Raw genomic sequence first — 23147 nt, forward strand, 5'->3', positions numbered from 1 at the left:
AAATATAAAAACAACAGTTATTATAGTTTTTTAAATTTAATATGTTTTAAAAAATTAAAGTCCCTTAAGATCCTTTTCTAACAACTACAGAACTACTACAGTATTTTCTGAAAAAAAAAAAAAAATAAAATCTAACTTAATAGACATGGGAGGAATCTAACAAGAAAATGCCTTCGACGGTCCTAAAATCAATGAAATCCATGTACGAAGCTTTTATCCATTTTAGCTCTTCGGGTTTCTTCTTTGAGCAATGGCGATCACTCCTTCCCTTCACTTCACTTCCCCATCCCTCTCTCCTCTTTTTTCCCCCAAAACCCACGGCTCCTTCCTCTCTCCTTTCTCTCAACCACAAAATTCCATTCGTAAACTTGACTGTTGCAGTTTTCTTAACGTTTGTTCCCGCCAGAATTCCCCATGTGCCGTGAATTTGAACTCTCGGATTGTAAAGGCCCAAGCCTCTCTTCAAGGGGAGCCCATGGTTCCCCCTTTCAACGTTCTGATCACTGGGTCGACCAAAGGTCAGTCTTTGTGCTTCTGAGTTTCTCTTTCGTTTGTTTGAACTTTTAATGGTTTTTGAGGTTCTGCTTTGCTAACTTAGTACTTCTCTTTTGAGTTTTTTTATATTGGTTCAATCCCATAGAATTAAACGTCTGGACTAAGTTTTGAAATTAGGGAACGGATTTGAAATTGTCCACTCTTTTCCAAAAAATTCAGTAACGAAAGTATTCTAGGAATTTGTGTTGCTCCAATATCATATTGTATTAGTAGAGATTAAATGTCCTCGCATTTTTCAGATATTTTACTAGCCCTTTTCCTTTTTTCATATTTATAAAATTCAGGAATAGGGTATGCACTGGCTAAAGAGTTTTTAAAAGCTGGCGACAATGTCATAATTTGCTCAAGATCAGGTATGGATTTACATAAATCTCCTTGATGAATGCTTTGTTGCTGTAACGATCAAAACTATTTGGCCGAAGGAATTTTTCTCATACCATCAATTTTGTCCTATAATTCTGCTTCTCATTAGAGCCAACTTTGAGGAGATCAAAACTATATATGGGGGTATTATGACAATTGGAGATATCATGATGAGACACAAAAAGAATGGATTTAATATTTAAGAGCAATTATGAGAATTTTTTTTAAAAAGCACCAAAGAAGATTCCTTTCAGTAGTAACTTGTGAACGCATAAGAAGCTCACACGTATTCTCCACTGAGTGAGGTTTACAAATATATTGATAGACAGACACACGACAATGACAACAAAGTTTCTTTTATCATAACTGACGACAACAACAAAGTCTTATTCTCCATGCATGCTACTTTGGGGATAATCCAATTCTAATAGCAAGTAATACATGCTGAGAAATTATTAACTGAGTCATTCAATTAGTGTTGATAATGACTCTGGACTTGGTAATAATTTGGGAATTGTCTGTATTATATTGGAGCTTTGACAATAATTTGGTGATTATTTAATGCAGAAAAAAACTAACATATATTCGAGGATTTTGATCTTTTTTTGAGGACTTTGTTTCTATGCTTTCGATATCAGTTCTGCAAATTCAGCTCTCTTCATCACATTTGTTCTATTATACTTTTCATGGTAAACCTTTTCTGGAAGTAGAAACAGTCAAACAGTCTCTCGTGCCACAAAAATGAGAGTATTTTACTAATTTCTCTTATTGTTCCTGTTATTAGATTGTCGTGCTAGTGGAGTGTTTTGCTTTTTCTGGTGAATTCAGTCCAATTGTACGATATTAAAGAGAGAGAGAGAGATGATATGACTTGAAAGAATATTTTGAGCTTGCAATTCAAGTACCAAAAGGCTGGTGTTTACAGCTGCTTAACTAATTCTTTGGACAGCTGAACGGATTGAATCTGCTCATCAGAGCCTGAGAGAAGAATTTGGGGAGCAGCATGTGTGGGTACCTCCTCAGGGACCTTTGTTTTGTTTTTTTTGAAAATTTGCCTTTGTTTTTGCTACCTAATATTCTCTCTGTGGCTGAAGCTTTTGTTGTACTTCTGCTGGTTGTGAATCACTTCCTCCTTCACAGGCTACCACATGTGATGTTAGACAAGGACAAGATGTGAAGAATTTAGTTGCATTTGCACAAAGAAACTTGAACTACATTGATATATGGGTATTAATGTTAGATCTTTTGTCTTTGCTATCTATTTTCTTGACGTTTAATTCTAACTATTGCTTTGCTTAATCTGGATAAAAGTATGATTTATGATTAAAATTTGTGTGCTTGCAGTTGGAAATGGTTTTTAGCTAGATATCCATAGATTTCACTTGGCAGTATGGAACTTAAGCAAGCTTAGTATTATATAATGACCAATGCTGCTATCTTTGGGTATAAAATGACTTTCTGAATGACATTAAATTAGCCTTGACTGTCTTTTCAACAGTTAGAGGAGTGTAAATCTTTCTAATAATCATGAAAAACCGAGTTAATAGCTTGTGGAGAAAACAATTCTTCAGCTAGAGGTCCACTATATATGCTCTATTAATGGTATGGAGGGGATTGGATTTATTCATTCCATAAGGGTACCTCACACCAGCCAATTAGTTGTGTGCTTGGTTACAAGTTTATTACTTATTTGGCCTCTCCACCCACAAGCTTAAGGTTTTGATTGGATGCTTTAACATGGTATAGAGTCATGTCTGTTTAGTTATGTATGCTTATGTATTTATTGGTCTCTTCACCTACTATTTTAATCATTTGGGTTGGATTCTTGACCGCTCATTCTTCTCATTAGGATTTGATGCTAAGATTCAAAATTCCATTGACAAACCCATGGTGTCAATGAGTTCAGCCCAAAATTTCCCTTTTTCTCCTGTTAATATTGCTTTGAATTTGTGATGTAATAATCGGCAGCAGATTCAGTTCTGTTGTTACAATCTTACTCTGTTGAGAGTGATGCAGATTAATAATGCAGGATCAAATGCATATAGCTATAAACCATTGGCAGAAGCTTCAGATGAAGATCTTATGTGAGCTTTCATACACTTTCCCGTCCCACTATATTTTTCCATCTTCTGAGTTGTTTATAATTTGGAGTTTTTTTCATGCAGCGATGTTGTAACTACAAACACCCTCGGGTTGATGATATGTTGTCGAGAGGTAGATTTTCCTTTTCTCCTCAAGTGGCCTGTTTTTAGGCCTTTGTCAGACCTGAATGTTAACTTGTTTTTCAGGCAATAAAGATGATGTTAAACCAACCGAGAGGGGGTCATATATTCAACATTGATGGGGCTGGTTCAGATGGAAGACCAACCCCTAGGTACCCTGTTTCTCTTTATGGATATTGATTATTTATTGCTTTGGTTTTCCAGGAATTTGACCATCATATATGGTACAGAGTTGTCTCATATGTCAGTACGAATATGAATTGTAGCACCACATTTATCCATCTATATAATAATTATTGATATATTTAATTTTATAGAAAAAAAATATATATATATCCCAAAAAAGAAGAAGTACTTGTATTTTATCCCAAATAGTATATTTCCATTGATCCAAATTTATATGAAGTTTTTTATCTAATATTTGACTCATGCTCATTAAGGCCTTCTTTGTTTCCATGAAAGGGAAACAGAAAAACTTCTATTTGCTTAGTTGCGCTTAGTTGATGGGGGGAAAATTGCAAGGAAAGATAAGGTGAAACAGAATAACACCAAAACTTTTCGTTCCCACTTTCCTCTAGCATTGTTGTGTTGGCTCTTTTATTGGTTCAGTTATTTGAATGAAACTTTTTGGAAATAGACAAGGTAAAAAGGCAAACAATTAAGATTTGGGATTCTTCAATTTCCCCTTAAAATTGAGAACTCTCTCTCTCTCTCTCTCTCTCTCACACACACACACACACACACACACACCCCATCATGTGACTTCAATTTGCTTCCAACATCACCAGCACCAAATACTAACCTAAGGAATTTTGTTTCAGTCAGTATTGTCAACTTCATGTTGCTTGCATCAATTCTTTCACTAACCATAGTGAGCGACTACCCTCCACCATGCAGCCACTGGCACGGGCCCCTCCCCACCTTGTTAATGACACCACCATAGCCACTTTAGCTGCCCTATTGGTAGTTTTAATTGAAATATCTCTATGTTCATCACTGGGTATATCTACAGTTACGAACATGGTTCACCTGTGCGTGTGCCTGTGTGGCTTGCGGTTGGGCTTTTTCAAGAATGATGCTTCAATTGTATCTTGCAAGATAATATCATTTTGTGAATCTTCAGATGACACGAATAGTTACCTTAGCCCGTCACATGTTCAAATCAAATAGCTGGGTAACATCATATTGTATCTTTTGTTTTTCTTTTATTTGTTTTGATAGATTTGCTGCATATGGAGCTACAAAACGAAGTGTGGTGCATTTAACAAAATCATTGCAGGTATACCGTCAACTTGTTTTGCAAAGCTTCAGGGCTATGGACTTAGATTAAAAGTCACTTGTGCTGTACATTAGTCACCTTGCTTATTGTATCTGTTGCCTAACTGCTTAATTAGTTTAGGTGCCAATCCCTGAAACTGTTTTAGCAGTAATCTGTTTTGCTTCCATTTACCAAGTCAGGATTCAGCTTGTGATACAACTCATTTACGAGTCTACTAAGAAACTAATCAGCTTGATCATGTGATGAAAGTTGTCACTATTTCACATGTTTTTCGGAAATGGTAATTGGAATGGTTCAAGAGATGCTTTTAAGTAATTTGTGGACTTGCCTAGAATTTTTTTTTTGTATCATGAAAATCTTTGATGTATAATTGGTAGTTAAACCTTTATTTTGCTATTTATTTATCTTGATATAGGATTTTAGAAAAAAAACACAAGTTGTAATACCTAATTAGTTAGGACTAGTGTGTTCTTATTTTCATTATTACTTTGGTAGAGAAGGAGGTGGTGCACCCCTCCCTGTGGGCCGAATAAGGAAACATGAGAAAGGTATACCCAGCGACCCCATAGAGCTAAATTTCGCCCCACTGCAACATACTTGTAGCAGGATTCAAACTTAAATTATTAGATATATGTCAACTGGAACTAGCATGGTGATGCACGTTTGGTCATCATCATCATCACAATGTCTGAGTATGTTAATATCTTAGGTTGAGTATGCCATTTCCATTATTCCTGGGCAAGAGTGCTGGATGTATTGGTTGAAAAGTGATATATGATTTCTCATAATGAGATTTATATCACTCTTTGACTGGATGTGAGGAGATGGTATAATTTTGAATTTACACTTCCCTTTGGTCTCTTCTTCAGTTATATTCTTCCTGTCTCTCTCTGTGTTTAATCTAAAATTGGACTGATAAATGTATGATACTGTTTGAAATATGTTTCTGTGTTTCTTATATGGATCTTGATTTTTTCACAGGCAGAACTGCGGATGCAAGACGTTAAAAATGTGGTGGTGCATAATTTGTCGGTATGGTTTATTGTGCTTATTTAATCTTATACTTAACTTCAATGCTGATCATTGTTAATGAAAGAAAAATTGCAAGAAAAGACATCCACCATATCAAATCATTGAACAGAAATAGACTACACACAAGTCACTACTGTGAGGCTAAGTTGTTTTCATGACACCTCGTGTCACTGGGCCAGCTCGAATTAGATTTGGACTTGGTGATGCTTAGGTGATGACGAACATATAGATGTTATTATTTACAATTTTACGTATTAATAAATTTACTTGGAAATGTGTAGATTAATATATAATTTTACTAGCTGTGAGTTTGTACCGTATCCTAATGCTATATGTACAAACAAAAACATTATATAAGAGTTTCTTTCTGAAAATGAAAACATTATTATGCATTTGGAGCATGTGGAAATCAAAATAAAAAGAATATTGGTTTCTCTTGCTTGGAATTAGGGGTGTAAATTTAAACCGGGAAATTGGTCCGGAACAGTTCTTGAATTATGGAAGCCGGCCGGAACCGGTCTGGTTCCGGTTCTACGATTGCTGAGACGGACCGGACCGAACCAGACCAGACCCGACCGGTTGGGGAAAAAAAATAAAAATTAATATTTTATATATAAGTTTTATACAAAATTAATATTATACAAAATATTTTTTATATATAATTTTTATATATAATATATAATTATATGTGGAATTTTTGTATATAATTATATATCATATATGAAATAATTTCATATTATAATTTATAAAATAAAAGTTTAATCTTAAAGATGAAAATTTAATTGATCTTATGCTTTAAATTTAAAATATATATACTAAATTATATTATATATAGTCTAATATATTATATAGCTATACTAATATATAAGTTTATAACTAATACTAATAGTCTAATATACAATATAGTTATATTTATACTAATATATAACTAATACTAATCACTATAACTAAATCACTATAGTCTATTAAACGTATTACAGATTTTAGTAGTGCAGATTTTGTATTACAGATTTTAGTATTGCAGATTTTGTAATAGGAATAGATTTTTAGAACAGATTTTTTGAAGCATTTTTTTTTTTTTTTTTTTTATAACAGATTTTTATTTTTTAATGACAAACTTACATTTTAAAAAACCGGAAAACCGGACCGGACCGGACCGGACTGGACTGGACTGGACCTGAAACCGGTAAAACTGGAGATACCGGTTTAGGAGGGTAACCGGTGCGTAATCGGTTTTGAAAAATGCAAAACCGGTACATACCGGTTCGGTCCTAAATTCTATCCAAAACCGGACCGGACCGGACCGGTTACACCCCTACTTGGAATGCTGGTGAACTAGGTAGCAAATAGCCATATTCATTATCATTTTTTATCCCATAAAGTGGTAGCTGATACACAGTAACTATTAGACACAGAAAACTGGGAACTATGACTAATAAGTCGACCTAATAGATTTTCTTCATGGTGAAAGATATCTATAATTAACTAGGAAAATTTTACCGTTCTTATTTGTAATAGATTATTGCAAGTTGAGTGAATGACATAACAACACAAAAGATGAAGTCTTCATGGTGAGAACAAAAAATTATGCAGTCTCATAATTTTGCGATGGTTTGCTGAACTATCTTTGTTGAAAGCTATTATTAGTGAATAATGGATTGCTCCTTTAGGATTGCATTGCTATTGAAATTGAAAACCCGATCACATTCAGACAAATAAAAGTAGAGTGCTGAGAAATAACTTGAAATGCAAGTCAAGTGATGGATTGATCCTCTTAGAATGCATTGCTATTGGCATCGAAGACACGATCACATTCAGACAAATAAAAGTAGAGTGCTGAGTGATAACACGAAATGCGAGTCAAGTGGTGGATGGTTTTAGGCAATAGTTATTTATATTACTTTCAAAACCTGCTAACTGCAACATATGCATGTTCGATTTTTTAATATTGTGTTCAAAATGACTGAAAAGGAAGCAAAGTTGGATTATTTTTACCGTGACAATGCATGATCCATCACTCTTGGCAAAAAAAGGGGGAGGATGCCAGGTAGGTTGCTTATGCCTGGGCCTCAAAGAGGCCAGGTAGGGAGAAAGTGGCCATTGCACTGATAGGAGTATAATCTAATCTCTCTTTCCTTGGGATCGATCATTTCTTTCCAATCCTATGCTAATAAAATCAGGTGGAGTACTTGAGAGTTCTTAATGATTTATGCTGTTGAGCATGCATAAATGTGAGGTGAAACTAGTAGTTTGCTTTTCATAGCTAGCCTTGGAATTAATGCAGTTGATAGCGATGCCTCAAGGAGATGATGCATTGGCAATATGTGACGCATTTCTCATGAGTGAGGGTATGGGAAAACAATAGAGGTTGGAAATAGAAGAAGCGTCCAAATATAATTGGTTTATCGCTGCATCTTCTGGCTGGTTTGCACTGGGTTGGTGGATTGTAGTGCGATTTCTTTGTTCTTTCTTTGTGTGTGCTCTAATTCATTTGTAATTTGTATCTACCTTTCTTTCTCCCATTTTACCCTTCCTTAATATGTTAATGATTTATGAAGTGTAGTACTGATCAATTTTCATTACACATTTAATAATGAAAACTGCCATTTGTCATCCTCTTCTTTTATCCATCCTTTCATCATCCCTTGGGTGTTGCAGCCTGGAATGGTCACAACCGATCTTCTAATGTCTGGTGCTACCACGAAGCAGGTTGAATAGAATTATATACACACGCACGCACACACACACACACACACACACACACACACAAATATACATGTGTGTGTGTGTACTGTGTCTGTATGCATGGGCACATCTCTTCAACAGGATTTTGGTCCTCGAAATAAACTTTCTCCTTTATTGCAGGCCAAGTTTTTCATCAATGTTTTGGCAGAACCTGCTGAAGTGGTATGATTCATCTATGCATCCCTGTCATGAGTATTAGATTATCCATATGTTGATGGTCTTTAACAAGCCATTGCTCATCAATGGTTAGTAAGTTTCTGTGATTGACAAATATATTTTCCAATTAGTCAAATTAATGGTATGGATAGACAAAGAAGTCAGTCAGGCTATTGCAGTTAACTGGTATCGTCCTTCTCTAAAAGGTGGAGATTGAAGAGGCATTTTGTAGGGATAAAAGAGTAAACAGTGTTTGGGTAGCAATTTCGTCAATTGATGTAGATCAATTGAATGCTTTGCTTTGCTTTGTTCATTTTCTTTTTGAATTTACCCTTCTCTGGTTTTGGGAGTTCACAGGTCGCAGACTACCTTGTTCCTAATATCAGATCTTCTGTTGCTAATGGATCAATGAAGCCCACTTACATTCGTTTCCTCACTGGGATAAAAGCCTACTCCCAGATATTCTCAGTTAAGAAGTGAAAAAATTGTCTTCCTTATTTTTTTCTCCTATTTTTTTCAAGAATTTATACCAAAACTTCATACCGTGTTTTTGTTCTTTCTATTTGCCTTGCTATACAGAGACTTGCTTTTGGTGCCAGAAGAAACAGATATCTGCTTGAAGATTGAAGTTTCATTCGGTCCATTTTTTTGTATATCTTGTCTAAACTACAGGTCTTCTTGCTGTAACATTGCCACTATCATTTTCCATTTTTGTATTCTTTACAATTAAGCCAAATCTTTCAGGTAAATCATGTTTGTCCGTTGAGAATCTTTGTGATGATCTTTTTTTATTAATTTATTGGCAATTGGTGTCTGGGAACAAAGTCCCAACTAATTCCAAGGATGCAAAGGCTCTCGGAAATGAGTTTCCTACAAGTGCGCCTCAGATAATTTAAGGAAAATTTCCTTTAATCCGATAACCTTGGACCTGAAGAGAGCAAACCATCAAGACTAAGGTTCGTAACCCTGTTATTTGTAACCCTGTTATTTGCAGATTGTTGGATGATCTACAATATGCTCCAATCTGGGAGAGAGAAATTGAATGAGATCATTGCCTTTTGATCATAGTGTGATTTGTTCTCTATAATTTTTGCTCAAGACTGAGGGTTCGTTAATGTATGTATGAAGCTTCATTTCATGACTTGTAACAAAAAAAATGTATAAAGTTTAATTTCCATTTCAATTGACGAGATGGATACCGCTTTAACAAGTCATTAAAGTCGGGCAGCCAGGGGATTGTGTCTATGGGTAGACCCGGTACATTATGAACGAGCATGCTCTTCTTCTCAGGCCCAGCTTCTTCATCTGTCTCGACCAAGGTCCTGAATTATGAAGTACAAGAATTTAAGAGAAATACATTTCTTTATTCTAACTTTTATCATGTGTAATTGGCTTATGTATCATAAAATATATTTTAAGTAATTTTTATTAAGATAAGTAGCTTAAAAAATTACTTAAAATATACCATATCAATAGGATGAATGTGTGAGAGAGTTGCTTAGTTTACAAAGAGAGATTTATATTATAAATTGAGTTTTGCTACTCATCATCCACACGCATCACACACCAATTTTTTTTAATTTTATTCTTCCTAAATTAATTGAATTTTTCTACTTATCATCTGTACATTACATATTTGGTTAAAGAAAAAATTAAAAAATTATGTATAGAGTATGATGTGAAGATGATGTGTAGAATTTTTTTTATAAATTTATCTGACTTTTTTTTTATGAAATAAATGAATATACAAACTCGTATAAATGCATATGTAATGATAATGTGATTGACATAAGATTGGTTTAGTTATTTAAAATAAAATTATTTCATCTCATTTAATTATTATAATATTTTTAAATTTTTATATAAAATATAATAAATAATTTAATATTTTTAAATTTTATAATAAAAATAATATTTTAATAATATTTTATTTAATTTTTAATAAAATATTTAAAAATATCCCATCTTATTGCACCGTTTGATTTGTAACCAAACCAGACAAATGATAATTCGGTGGTATGAGAGACACCCATTGGGCTGAAAAATTTCAACTCAGAGTCTCGAGCAGTCCCCACACTGTACTTGAAAATTCCGTGGCTCGCCCGCCCGTGACCATGTCCTTAAAAATTTAAAAAAGACACTGTGCTTGTTTGTTTCATTGGTATATGCGAAAGGAGTATTGCACACTTTCTGGGCTTTTTTTTTCTTTTTTTAATCTTTTCCACAGCAAAAATTCAATTCTGTGGCTTTCAGCTGGTTTCGACCCGTGAACCACTTGACGTAACCCAAATCTGTCCTTTCTCCTTTACAAAGAATATTGTGATATTCAATAACCAATTGTCAATTATGTTGTCCATGATATGTATATGTTTGATATTATTTGAGAAACATTGTTACAAAAATGTTGTTTTTCATCCTTAATTTTGTTACCGTTAATCATATTTAGTAACGTGACATATTTTATATAGTTTTTTTATTTTAGTGGCTTGAAGCCATTGAAAAGAAAAAAAGTAGCATTGCTTTTTGAGATTTTTTTCGGTGACCACAAGCTTCTTTCATTATTCCTCTTAAACTTATTTTTAATTTCTTTTTTGTTCTGTTTTTTAAGGACCTATGCAGATAATGTGACATACATCTTCATGAGGTTGGACCTTAATCTACATGAGTGGCCAACCCTATATGAGGGCGTGCTGCTGCTACTGCTGCTGCATTACTTGGCAGAAGGAACTCCACCGCACGCGCACACCAATATAAATGGAATGTAAAGAGAAATAATATTTATAATCGTGAAGTGTATAAGTAACGTTCAATTATTTTTAAAAAGTGTATCTAATATTACTTTAAAGATTTGACATTCAATGACAAACACCAGAAGTGTGATGGCTGGTTCATATATTTGCACTTCCCTAACGACACCAAGTAATTTCTAGATTCAAAGCTTATAATTCTATGTTTTTGCATGAAAGATTAGAAGAGTAGTGACCCCAACATGACCTTCAGATGCAACTTCAAACTGGACCAACTGATCATCTAGTCCTGATGTTGAGCCATTGTCAGCCATAGAGGCAAAAGATAACAGAGACATGCATTCCTCCAAAAATGTTAGAACACGGAGATCCTTTTCGCTTATTTTTGTTGTAAACTGCTGGTATCTGAACGTAGAAGACAGATGCATGTGACCCCTATTTATATGTGTTCTTTGTTTGTTATTGCACTTCTTTTTCCATAGAAGTTTACCCTGGTCTGTCTCTGTGGGACTCACTGTTGCAGAATCTGCATATATATATATATATAATATGTATAGCCTTTTGCTTTGGGTCACGGAGAAGCTCAATATATACTTTGAAACATCTACTGATTTTAAAGCTACTCTATAATATTTATTTATTCGATCTTAGTACTATTTTAATTATTAAATAAAGACCATGCATATATAAGATTAATGAAATTCTATTCAAGTGAAGTACTAGTATAAGTAGAAAACTTTTATATACTAATATATAAAACATGACCCCTCGTGTACTGTGGATGAATAAAGCATTATACTGTATTCAATTGTACCATTTGATAAAACTTATTTGTTGTTACGTGGTGTTTATCTTTGTTTACCGAAATGATTTATACAGTTTTAAAGTCTCCAAAACTTGCATATATATTTTTTTTTTTTAAATAGAAAAATTTGAGATCCATATATAATAAAAAAAAAAACTTATTTTTTAATATAAAATTTTATTTTTTTTAATAAAATACGTAAAATTTACGCACTTTAAAATTATATTAAGTGTCTTATCTCATTAATTGTCTCTTTTTAATTGTATCTTTAACTATAAGGCTTCGTTTGGTTACCAAACTCACCTCAACTCATCTCAACTCATTATTACAATTTTTTCAAATCTCAATACAAAATATAATAAATAATTCAACTTTTTCAAATTTCAAAATAATAATAATATTAAAAAATAATATTATAATAATATTTTATCATCACAACTCAACTCAACTCAACTCACTTTAACATCCATACACACCCTAAAGCTGGGTAAAGAAGGCTCAGAGCCGTTTTAATTATATGTAAATGCATGGCATGAGATGAGACCCCATTTGGATGAAACTCATCCTTATAATTTTTTTTAAATTTTTATATAAAATATAATAAATAATTTAATTTTTTTAAATCTCATTTCAATTTTTTTAAATTTTAAAATAATAATAATATTAAAAAATAATATTTTAATAATATATTTTTTAATTTTTATCTTTTATTTAAAACCATCTCATCTTTTAATTCAAATCAATCCAAAGTCGAGACTCACTGAGCGGCTCTCAACTTTTCTAGGAATAATGAAGCATTTAAATCTCAAATTAATACATGGTCAGGAGAAGATATGGCCTAATAAAGAAGTCGGTAACACAAGCAAAACAACAGGAGAGGAGGCAAACTGGGTTAGTAAAACAGAGATGTTACGTACTGGCCTAATTCTTACCAATTAGGAGTTGGCATCTCATTTTCTGAGTTTGGTGTAAACGAACATGCAACGTCCATTCATACCCAACACCTGGCTTGAATCTTTCTTTAGAGTTGGAAATTTGTCTTCTTGTAGAGTACCCTCATTTTTTATTTTTTTTTTTGATACTTTAGAGTACCCTCATTTTAAAACTGCTTTCCTCTCGAAAATATAGAAGGTTTGAGAGAGAGGAGAAGGAGTTCGCCTGTTTTCAATGGCGTGTCTGCAACTTTGGTTTTTCAAAAGTACTGTATAATACCCATTGGCTGTTTTCCAACTTCCAACTAAGTTGATAGTTCTAATGGCAAAACCAGTTCTGTATTCATTTCATCTTCTTCTGCTGATTGTTTTTCTTGCTACCCATCGTTCAGACCAGCTGCAACCCTCTCAAACTCAGAGTCTTCTGAAAATCCAGCAGCTTCTTGACTACCCACTGGCTTTAAGTAGCTTCAGCAACACAGCAGACTTCTGCAGCATTGAACCAACTCCATATCTGACTCTAGCATGCTATGAAGACAACATAACGCAGCTGCACATTATTGGCAACTATGGTGTTCCTCCACCGCCTCAAAATCTCTTATCGGATACTTTCTTCACCGCTCTTGCTAGTTTATCAAGCTTGAAAGTGCTCTCTTTGGTTTCTCTGGGTATATGGGGGCCATTGCCTAGAAGTATTGGTAGTTTATCTTCACTGGAAATACTAAATGTAAGCATAAATTACTTCAATGGTACTATTCCAGTACAGCTTTCATCTCTGAAGAGCCTCCAAACTGTCATACTTGACAATAACCAGTTCACAGGTCAAGTTCCTGGTTGGCTAGGTTCACTCCCTGTTTTGGCCGTGCTGAGTTTGAAGAACAATTCACTTAGTGGGATTATGCCGAATTCTGTGACAACTTTGCAGGCCTTAAGAGTTCTTGCTCTCTCAAGGAATAATCTGTCGGGGGAAGTGCCTGATCTTAGCAGCTTGACAAACCTTCAAGTTCTTGATTTGGAAGATAATTCTTTTGGGCCGCATTTCCCTACTTTGGCTCCCAAGTTGGTTTCTCTTGTGCTCAGAAAGAACAGGTTTCGCTTTTGGCATACCTGCCGAAATAGGCTCCTATTATCAGCTCCAAAAGCTGGATATTTCTTTGAATGAATTTGTTGGACCATTTTTGCCATCCTTGCTATCACTGCCCTCAATTAATTATCTCGATGTATCGGAAAACAAGTTCTCTGGGAAGCTCTTCCAAAACATGTCGTGCAATGATGAGCTTACTCTTGTCAATTTATCCTCAAATCTTTTGGTAGGAGATTTGCCCACTTGTTTGCAGTTGGACTCCAAAAGCAGGGTTGTGCTGTATGCTAAAAATTGCTTCTCAAATGATAACGATCAACAGCATCCTTCTGACCTTTGCCACAATGAAGCTCTGGCAGTAAACATTCCTCTACATGAGCAAAAGCATAGTAGACCTATTGCCAAAGCAGTTCTTACATCAAGTACAGTGGGAGGGACAGTGGGAGCTATTGCAGTTCTTGGGGTGGGTTTCTTGGTTATCAGGAGGGTATACAAGCCTTCCATAAAAACTCCTCCAACAAGGTCAATTACCGAGCGTGTGTCTCCAGTAAACACAGCAAAATTACTTTCAGATGCAAGTGAGATATTTTTCTCAGTTTTCTTCTTCGTTCTGGAGGAGGAGAGTTTTATTGCTTTGTGTTGTTACTTTATTATTTTATTTTCTCTTTGTAATGCTTACAGTTCAAGACTTCCCTCCCCAACCTCTTTTTTATGCTCCATCAACTCCTTGTGCTCTAAACCCACCCTCATCATGGTACAGATTCAAAATCTTGAGAGACCCCTTTGCCTCTACTCCCTCTAATATATATTGAGGTGTGATACCACATATGATAAGGATAAGGTTAGGTGGTGTATAAGATTCTACATTGCTTGGAAATGAGAAGTTATTGCTCTTTATAAGGTTCCAATGTGGCTTCAATTGTATCATTACTAGTCTTTTTGGAGTATAGGCTATGTGGTTTGACCTTCTATTAGGACGTTACAAATGGTATCAGAGCCTATCACAACCAGAAATGTGGGACTTGAGCCATGCCACCTACGATAGACTGGCCCAATAAGGACGTTGGGAATTTAATAGGGGTAAATTGTGATGCCACATATGATAAGGGTAGGTAATGTATGAGATCTCACATTGCTTGGGAAGGAGAAGTTATTGCTCTTTATAAGGTTTTAATAAGGCTCCAATTGTATCATTAACTAGTCCTTTTGAAGTATAGGCTATGTGATTTGGGCCTTTTATTAGGACGTTACATGAGGTAACCTCTCTAGATGGCTTTAGTTTGTTTATCAAAGAAGACCTTGCAAATGGAGTTTCAGCCAATTTAGTTACTCCATCAATCTATATGAATGCCATTCAAGCTCCTGTTTAAAAGAAAAACATTTAGAGATTGTTTTTTATAGACAGTATTATTGCTTGTATTTTCAGAATTGTATATCAGGTTCTGCTTTAACTTCAGCAGTATTGCCTGATAACTCTGTGAGATGAGTTCTCGAGTATCCTTTTTGTTTATGCATATGACAATATGCCTGTATGAAATCTTTTGTTTGCAGGGTATATATCAGAGACAATGAAGCTGGGAGCTAGCCTTCCTACTTATCGAACCTATGCTTTGGAGGAGCTCAAGGAGGCTACAAATAACTTTCATGCATCGTCTCTTATAGGTGAAGGCTCAAGTGGTCAGGTACAGTTTTCATATAGTTAAACCAGAAATGAAATCCCAATCATCTCAAGAAGTATCTCATTATATTGTGGTACTTTTGTCCTGGAATTTAATAGAGAATACGGCCTAGTTGGGGCTGACTTGTAGAAGGATTTACTAGCCAACCTGTATTCGTTAGGACTAATGCAACTTGATAAAAAAAACCTTTCCTACTCAAGCAACTCTCTGTACATGTCAATGAACAAACTCCAATAGTTTGTTAAAAATACTTTTATAGGTTTTGGATACCCATGACATAAGTGCAGCTATATTAAGTAATAATACCTCGGAAAAGTCAATTTCATGTTACGTAGCACATACTATACCTATCTTATAGAACTGAATTGTAATGGAGGACGTGATTGAAGAGGTATTTTATCAAACTGCCAGTATAGCGTGGATCTTCTCTTCCTCTTGTCTGAACTTGGTGTTGGATATGCTCCAAGTGTAGGATTGTCAAATGCATGATTGTCAAATGCATGTTTCATGTCCCAGACCATGTATATGTAAAATCTGTAAATGCCCGCAGATTGCTAGGCTTGTGTATTGCCATATATATAAACCTTACAGATTACAATATACAATAAATGAAAGAATAAACATCTAAGGAATATACAACTGTAATGGAAACTAACGTAAAAATAGAAACTAACGTAAATACAATTGAGAGAGAATACGGGAGGGAATAAAGGAAACAAATCCGGCCATTTAGTTAAGAGAATGATTGAGAGATTGAAGGCGTGAATATGGGATGTTATCCCTGTCAGTATATCCCTGTCTGTCTGCGGCAGATGGACATGGCTATTGCATTTTTATACTGCCTGTTTAATCTAGATTAAGATAGACTGCCCTCTATCTTTTTTTATTTTGAAAAAAAAAGACTGCCCTCTTTTCAAGCTGTTACCAATGTCTCTTGAATGAAACATAATCTTTGGTAAAATGTGATGTGTTCTGTCACCCAATAGACCTATTGGATGAATGGGGGAGACCGAAGTTGGTTACATCAAGCATTTTACAAGAGAACAGAATTTAGCCACCTCTAAGAGAGCCCTCCTTTGTCAATGCCGCAACAGTAATTCGGGGATCAGGTAGCTTTTACCCGTTTCATGTAAAAAGTTCTTTTCACATGTTTGTTGGAAGAAGTCTACCATGAAGATCAAGATTTCCACGAGTGTGAATAATCTTTGCTGTTGTTTCCACACCTTCTGAGCTACAGTAATGAAATACTGGTTTGTTAAGAGGAGTCATTAGAGTTTTTTTCTTTTTTTTTTTTTTTAATACCCTTCTTAGCAGCTTCTGATTCTGGAGATATATGCAAATTTTCTCTGATTAACAAGTACTGCTTCCATTACATTGTCAGGAATATAAAGGGATACTTTCTGATGGAAGTCTCATTGCCATACGAAGCTTGAAAATGAGAAAGAGGCAGAGTCCCCAGACATATATGCCCCAGATTGAGCTGATATCAAAACTTAGACACTGCCATTTGGTCAGTGCTCTTGGACACTGCTTTGAGTGCTACCAGGATGACTCAAGCGTCAGCAGATTATTTATTATATTCGAGTTTATCCCAAGTGGAACATTAAGAGACTACATCTCTGGTATAGTCAATTCTCATTCAATCCTTTTACCAGTTACCTATATCCGGCAAATACTTTATTTGGTTAGAGAAGGAAGCCATAGTCATCAATTCTTCTAGCACCGACCTAATCCAATCAGCGTTCAATCCTCCACAAATCGCAATCAAATTCTATATTCAAGAATCCAGTCTTAAAGTCTCCATCAGTTGGATATTACATCTAAAAGTTGGTTTGGCAGGATTCGCAGGACAAAAATTTACTTGGACACAAAGAATAGCAGCAGCAATCGGAGTTGTGAAGGGAATTCAATTTCTGCACGCGGGGATTTTTCCTGGATTATATTCAAATAACCTGAGGATAACAGACGTTGTTTTGGATCAGAATCTTCATGTTAAAATCAGAAGTAATAATCTGCCTCAGTTAGCCGGAAACAGAGGAATGGTATGGCAAAAGAAACTTGTTTTGACTTCATTCAACTAAATATTCTTTCCTTGATGCTAAATTCTAATTCTCTCAGTTATATTTTGGGTTGAGTCCTTCAGGTAGGTGGAGTTTCATCTGCTGGACCTAAAGGAAGTATTCGGGCAAGGTAAAAAGATCTTCTTGTCCTGATGTTGCACGAAAACTACGTCTGAGCTCTGATGGATATATCAGATGCTCAGTTGTCTAACAGTGTTGCTAATGTAGTGCTCTCTCTCTCTCTCTCTCTCTCTCTCTCTCTCTCTCTCTCTCTCTCACAGGATACAACATGAGGATAAGAATGATGTATACGACATAGGAGTAATCTTACTGGAGATCATTTTGGGAAGGTCAATCATGTTCCATAATGAAGTTGGTATCATAAAAGATCTCGTGAGTATTTCCTTTCACACCACACAAACCATATTACTTCGAAACTATAATATTATGACTACGTTAATATGGCTACTTGCTTCTGCTACTTCCACAGGTACAAGCAAGCATAACCACTGATGATTCATCTCGAAGAAGTATTGCCGATCCGACAGTTCAAAAGGAGTGCTCCGACGAATCATTGAAGACAATGATGGAGATATGTGTGAGGTGTCTGTCCGGCATACCATCTGAGAGGCCTTCTGTTGAAGATGTTCTTTGGAATTTGCAGTTTGTGGCCGCACAGGTTCAAGATTCATGGAGAGGAGACGCCCAGAACAATGAAGACTGAGCTGTGACATCCTCCAGAGAGATGTTTTGCTTTTCAACTTCATAATGCACGCACGAATTATTGTGCAGTGTTGCTATGACATATATGAGTCCAATGCAACGGCATTGGATGAAAACATCCATATGGCCACTCCAAAATGTCTCTTGTATACCTATACATGCACAAATATATCCTTCAACCCTCTTTGTTCCCCTTTCTTTTTTTTTTTTTTTTTTTTTTGGTCAAATGCAAAATGGGCTGGTGTTGTTTTGAAGGAGTGAATATTGGACTTAAGATTGGGTATTTGACCGGATTTTTTTTTTTTTTGAAATGTCAATGAGTAAATGTGATGGCCATAGTTGGACTACCAGAATATTGGGATGTCAAGTTCATATGTGATACGCCAAATCAATCATCCATAATAAAAGCTATAATTTTCTTCATTCTAGATTTTGTCATTCTTAGGGCTAGTTTGGATAATACTCCACTATTATTCATTATTTTATTATTATTTTTCACTACTATTCAATATTCTATATTACTTTTTTATCATTTTTTTACTATTATTCATAGAATATCTGAGATCACCTTATTATCCAAACACAACCTTAGTGGTTGTTCATCTAAGTAAGTGACATATAAAACCATTTAAAATGCTCATATGTGACTAGGGATGACAATATATAGTAGAATAGCGTTTCTCATAAAAGAAAAAAACAAGCTTTGGATTGATTTGTCATTCCTTTATTTAGCTTAACACCATCAAACTTGAAGATACTTCATCTTTTAGGGAAAACTCAGTAAGTCTTGACAATCAACAGTTTGTGGTCAGTGAAACAACTTTACCTTGTAATAAATGTGAAGAAACTAATGGGAAGTAGGCAGCGTTTATTTACAGGAAAATGAAAGGTTTCATGAGGACTTAAAAAAGTTCTCAAAGAGAGTGGAGCAACTGAGGAATCTCGAAGGTCAACCACTATATCATAGGCATCTATGCCAAGTGAATGATAGTTAATGGTCCAAGCTGCACGAGTACGAAGTGATCAACAAAGCCATCAAATTCACCATAAACATCGCTATGGGGATTTTCTGGGTTGCAATTATAAAAGACATCTCAATTGTGCAGGACACCTAAAAGGGCTCAAATTAATATCAAGGGGTTGACACCAATGACCAAAGCCATAAATTAGATATTCAGTTAACAGGTATCTTTAAAAGACACGCAAGAGTTCCAGTGCCAGGAGGAGAGATAAACAGGAAAATGTTTTTGAAGAAAAGAAGAGTGTCTTGATCGTAGCTGCTGTAATTTAGAAATCGTTCCATGGAATTTGGGGTAGCAGTCCTCCTGAAAATGATGTAATCTTGAATAATGAAAATTCTCTTCATGGAATTAAACATGAGATGCATGTGTAATCTATCACTTAGAGGTGTAATCTATTTTGGAACACTGGTTTAATAAGAAAATGCAAGAAGGGAGAGGGATGCCGCAAGTCACTGCCATCTTCTAAACCATTGATCTCAAGACCTTGCCTCAGCAGACGCAGAAACGATGGCATTCTGGTGCAGTTCATACAACATTGGCATCCAAAATACATGGCCAATCCACCAAAACATTGTGCATATATATTAAACTACGCAAGTGTATTTTAAGTGCTTTCCTGGAAGGATTGACAGCGAGAAAAAGCAGCTGGGTTTGCTTTTAAAACGTGATCAGCATCTGATGTACGAGAACTGGTATCTGATTTTGATTGGGAAGCTTTAAAAATGCTATCTCTGATGCTGGGTTTGTCTTTTTCAGGCTTAATACCCAAAGTAGACCATATGGAACTCTTAGCAGCCTCTTCTGGGTCATCGATTCTCAGTGTCTTAGGTACCCAAAGACTCCGTTCCTTTGTTTCTTCAGCCTGTGGATTTGCATCCCTTGAATGCTTTCCCAAAGTCGGTGAGCTGTTACCTGAACAGCTGCCGTTGCTAGTAGAAGATGAAGCTGATGGGCTGCCGGTAGATCCAACCAAGCTGGCATCCCAGCTTCGCATGCAACCCCAATATGGGGCAGGAAGAAATGAGAATGTTGGTGCACAGAAGCCAGGAACTGGCACCATAGGTGGAGAACCCATATGACCAGTATTAGAGATACTGCTACTAGATCCAAACACCATTGCATTCCAACCGGGGTTCCAATGGTAAGCACATTGTGAAACAGGGTAACACTGCAGTCCATGAGTTGGAATGAAACTGTTGCAGTGTCCTGGGAGACCAACCTGCATGAGTTCCTTTTCTGGAAATTCACAATCCTGTGGAGCAGCGGCTGCCAAGGACGAGCCAGATGGTAATGCCTCGTCACTACTATCCTCTGAAGCTGAAGGCCCAATTCCAACATTTTTCTTCTGGTCTTTGAGATTAAGAACATTTGTCATGGATTCACACAATGGAGCATCTTTGCTAAACTCTAGTCCAGCACATGAGGGATGCTGGTTGCTGACAGAGCTAAGGCTGTCCGTTTTGATGACCGGTAATACGTTAGAGGGCTCCACTACCTGTTGATGTGGTGAGGATGAATGCTTATTCTTGCGCCTTCCAGCCCCAACAGGAACACTTCTAATTGTTCCTCCAGCTGTCCAATATCTCTGGCAATTCTTGCAAAAGTATCTAGGTTGGTTTACATTGTAATTGTTGAAATAGCAAAATTTTGTCTCCGAGCTATTGCAGCGAGGACAAGGAAGGACCTTATTTGGCTTCTTTAAAGCCTTCGCTTGGCCACCTGCACCGCCTTTGCCAATTTGGTCTTGCTCAGAATTTCGCCCTACTTTGGCCTCGTTCTCTTGTGTAGGATTTTGGTTTTCAGTCTCTTTTTGAGTATCTAATTCAGAAGGACCATCCTGCTCACAAGATGTTGCCATGAAAGGGTCATCAACTTCAGTTATTGTTGCTTCTTCACATCCATACTGTAATTGAACATACAATTGGACAGACCAGTAAATCACTCAAATTGCCGAAGCTAATATTCTCATTAACACAGAATTTAAAAAAAAACACCAGCAACAGAAATGGAATCCTAAACCTCAATTAGGCATGCAGTAACCACAACAATTTATGTAACCAAATCTAGCATGCGTTACTCCATATCTTAGATGGATTTGGGTTTATAATTCTTTAAAAAAAGATCATAGAGATAGGTAATAATAAAGAGCAACATTAACACTAAAAACACAAAATCCCTGAATTTGGGGTACAAGTCTAACCCACCCAATATCACCAATCCATGTTTCGTTCTTTCTACCCAAAACCAAAGACACCCAATGAAATTGGCATCTTGCTTCCTCAATATCTATTCCTCTATTCTGGTTTATCAAAGAGTCAATTGTAAGTGCAATGATATCACACAAATCCATTTGAATTATAGATTATTACTCCATAAGGAGTTGCTTAACTCTGTCATTTACTGCTCTTGGAGGTATAAACGTATTCACACTAGCGATCATATAACTTGTTGCTGAGGGATTTAGTGTTTGGATGTTACCTGTATCAAAAGTTTATAATTTTGTAATTATCCCGATGCCCCGCGGTATCTTTTGTTTATTTGTGCATTTTGGCCCGCTTACCTTGGCCCAGGTGAAGTGTGGAACTGAGATTTTTCAATTTCTTATTTCTTCTACAAAAGAAAACTGCAACCCATAAGCGCATCACATCTTTCCCTTCCGTTCCCTTTGATTATTTAGTTGGAGTATCTACTTCTCCTTATTCGTGTTGACTATTAAAGCAAACAGAAGCTCCTATGTAGTATTTCAATGCAGACTTTGCAACATTCAAAGCTTAGCTTATATCAATGAATCTGGAATTAGCAAGTAAATCAAGAATACAATCCAAAACCATGCAAGAATTTCTGCGTTGAGTAACCAAAAGGCAAAAACAAAGTCATATACTGCTGTTTCCTACAAAAATAGAAAGCAACTTTTGGAAGCGCCAAACAATCCAAGTTTCCATAAATGGAAACAGACCGTTTAAAGGAAGGAAAAAATATATATACGAAGGCCAAAGGTGGAAGTGTCGGATTACCATGACTGTAGGAATTGACGGGGTCTGACGCTCCAAGTCGGAGCCTTTTTCTTAAACCGATGGAACCCGAGAGTCCGTCACCGGAATATTCCTCCCGAAGAGCTTAATGGCAGGATCTCCTGGTTGAGACATGGCCACAGAGAGCTAAAAAGGCTCCAAAAGTAATGAAACAGAGAAAAACACACTTTTAACCCACTACCGGATAAGATAATCTATCTTCTTCTTCTTTTCTTCATTATTTTAATATTATTTTAATAAATTAAATTAAATTAAATATAACAATTTATCCACTAGTGAAAAATCTAAAAAAAAATATAAGTAGCACTGTCTTAAAATATAAATATTTATTATAAATAACATAAATAAAAATTAGCAGTGTTTTAAATGCATCCCGATTCTAAGTATATTAATTTTTAGCCTATATAACATATCTATTTTTTTTTTTTAATTATCGTAAGAAATATTTGATTTAAATTGTTTCAAGAAAGCGAAGCGGTGGATTGTTATTTATTGATTTTGGGGATAGTCGGGAGGGCAGGTTGCCGGTGGTGCCTGCAGGGAAATGAGTCAGCATAAAAGGAAGTGAGTTGGTTCTGAGAGCAGGGCTTTTGGGTCTTGATAGAAGGAAAGAAGTATCATTTTCGTTGAATTTTCTTTTTCTGGAAGGCTTTGAAATTGTGTTTTCCAGAGTAATTGAAGGCCATTCGTTTCAACTCGCAAGGGCTTTTGTGA

At 35.7% G+C, this 23147-nt stretch overlaps 3 protein-coding genes across 7 annotated transcripts; 2 read left to right on the top strand and 1 right to left on the bottom strand.

The window, feature by feature from the left end:
• The first annotated feature begins 174 nt into the window (after positions 1-174).
• On the top strand, positions 175-9101 carry LOC121238709 (chlorophyll(ide) b reductase NOL, chloroplastic). 2 transcript variants are annotated; one of them, XR_005935152.1, is made up of 13 exons: positions 175-518; positions 840-908; positions 1868-1929; positions 2059-2145; positions 2935-3002; positions 3084-3132; positions 3207-3292; positions 4362-4419; positions 5401-5451; positions 8110-8160; positions 8317-8441; positions 8710-8820; positions 8932-8953. XR_005935152.1 is itself a non-coding variant. In XM_041135694.1 (13 exons), exons 1-13 carry the CDS (start codon positions 251-253, stop codon positions 8977-8979), a joined length of 1050 nt encoding a protein of 349 aa, XP_040991628.1. In that variant the 5' UTR covers positions 176-250; the 3' UTR covers positions 8980-9101. The 2 variants fall into 2 exon arrangements, 1 of the variants encoding a protein (XP_040991628.1); XM_041135694.1 differs by having other exon boundaries at positions 176-518; positions 8317-8358; positions 8932-9101.
• A 3855-nt stretch (positions 9102-12956) lies between these two features.
• On the top strand, positions 12957-18802 carry LOC121238705 (probable inactive leucine-rich repeat receptor-like protein kinase At3g03770). The gene is given in 8 exon segments (XM_041135689.1): positions 12957-13932; positions 13934-14495; positions 15469-15599; positions 16978-17218; positions 17436-17638; positions 17740-17786; positions 17938-18049; positions 18147-18802. Coding segments are annotated over 8 exon segments (2304 nt in total). The 5' UTR covers positions 12957-13158; the 3' UTR covers positions 18381-18802.
• Positions 18803-19726: 924 nt separating this feature from the next.
• On the bottom strand, positions 19727-22589 carry LOC121238707 (cyclic dof factor 2-like). 4 transcript variants are annotated; one of them, XM_041135693.1, is made up of 2 exons: positions 22416-22589; positions 19727-21238 (listed from the first exon to the last, which is right to left on the bottom strand). In XM_041135693.1, exons 1-2 carry the CDS (start codon positions 22416-22418, stop codon positions 20006-20008), a joined length of 1236 nt encoding a protein of 411 aa, XP_040991627.1. In that variant the 5' UTR covers positions 22419-22589; the 3' UTR covers positions 19727-20005. The 4 variants fall into 4 exon arrangements, with proteins under 4 accessions (XP_040991627.1, XP_040991624.1, XP_040991625.1 ...); XM_041135690.1 differs by having other exon boundaries at positions 19727-21304; XM_041135691.1 differs by having other exon boundaries at positions 19727-21342.
• Positions 22590-23147: the final 558 nt, after the last annotated feature.

The sequence above is a fragment of the Juglans microcarpa x Juglans regia genome, chromosome 7D (assembly GCF_004785595.1).
Source record: "Juglans microcarpa x Juglans regia isolate MS1-56 chromosome 7D, Jm3101_v1.0, whole genome shotgun sequence".
NCBI classification, from domain to species: domain Eukaryota; kingdom Viridiplantae; phylum Streptophyta; class Magnoliopsida; order Fagales; family Juglandaceae; genus Juglans; species Juglans microcarpa x Juglans regia.

Excerpts from the sequence above, each read along its gene's own strand:
- LOC121238709 (XM_041135694.1), top strand. The coding sequence starts at position 251 with ATGGCGATCACTCCTTCCCTTCACTTCACTTCCCCATCCCTCTCTCCT. Across the intron at positions 2,146-2,934 it reads TGAACTACATTGATATATGG|ATTAATAATGCAGGATCAAA; the intron begins GTATTAATGTTA and ends AGAGTGATGCAG. Across the intron at positions 5,452-8,109 it reads TGGTGGTGCATAATTTGTCG|CCTGGAATGGTCACAACCGA; the intron begins GTATGGTTTATT and ends TGGGTGTTGCAG.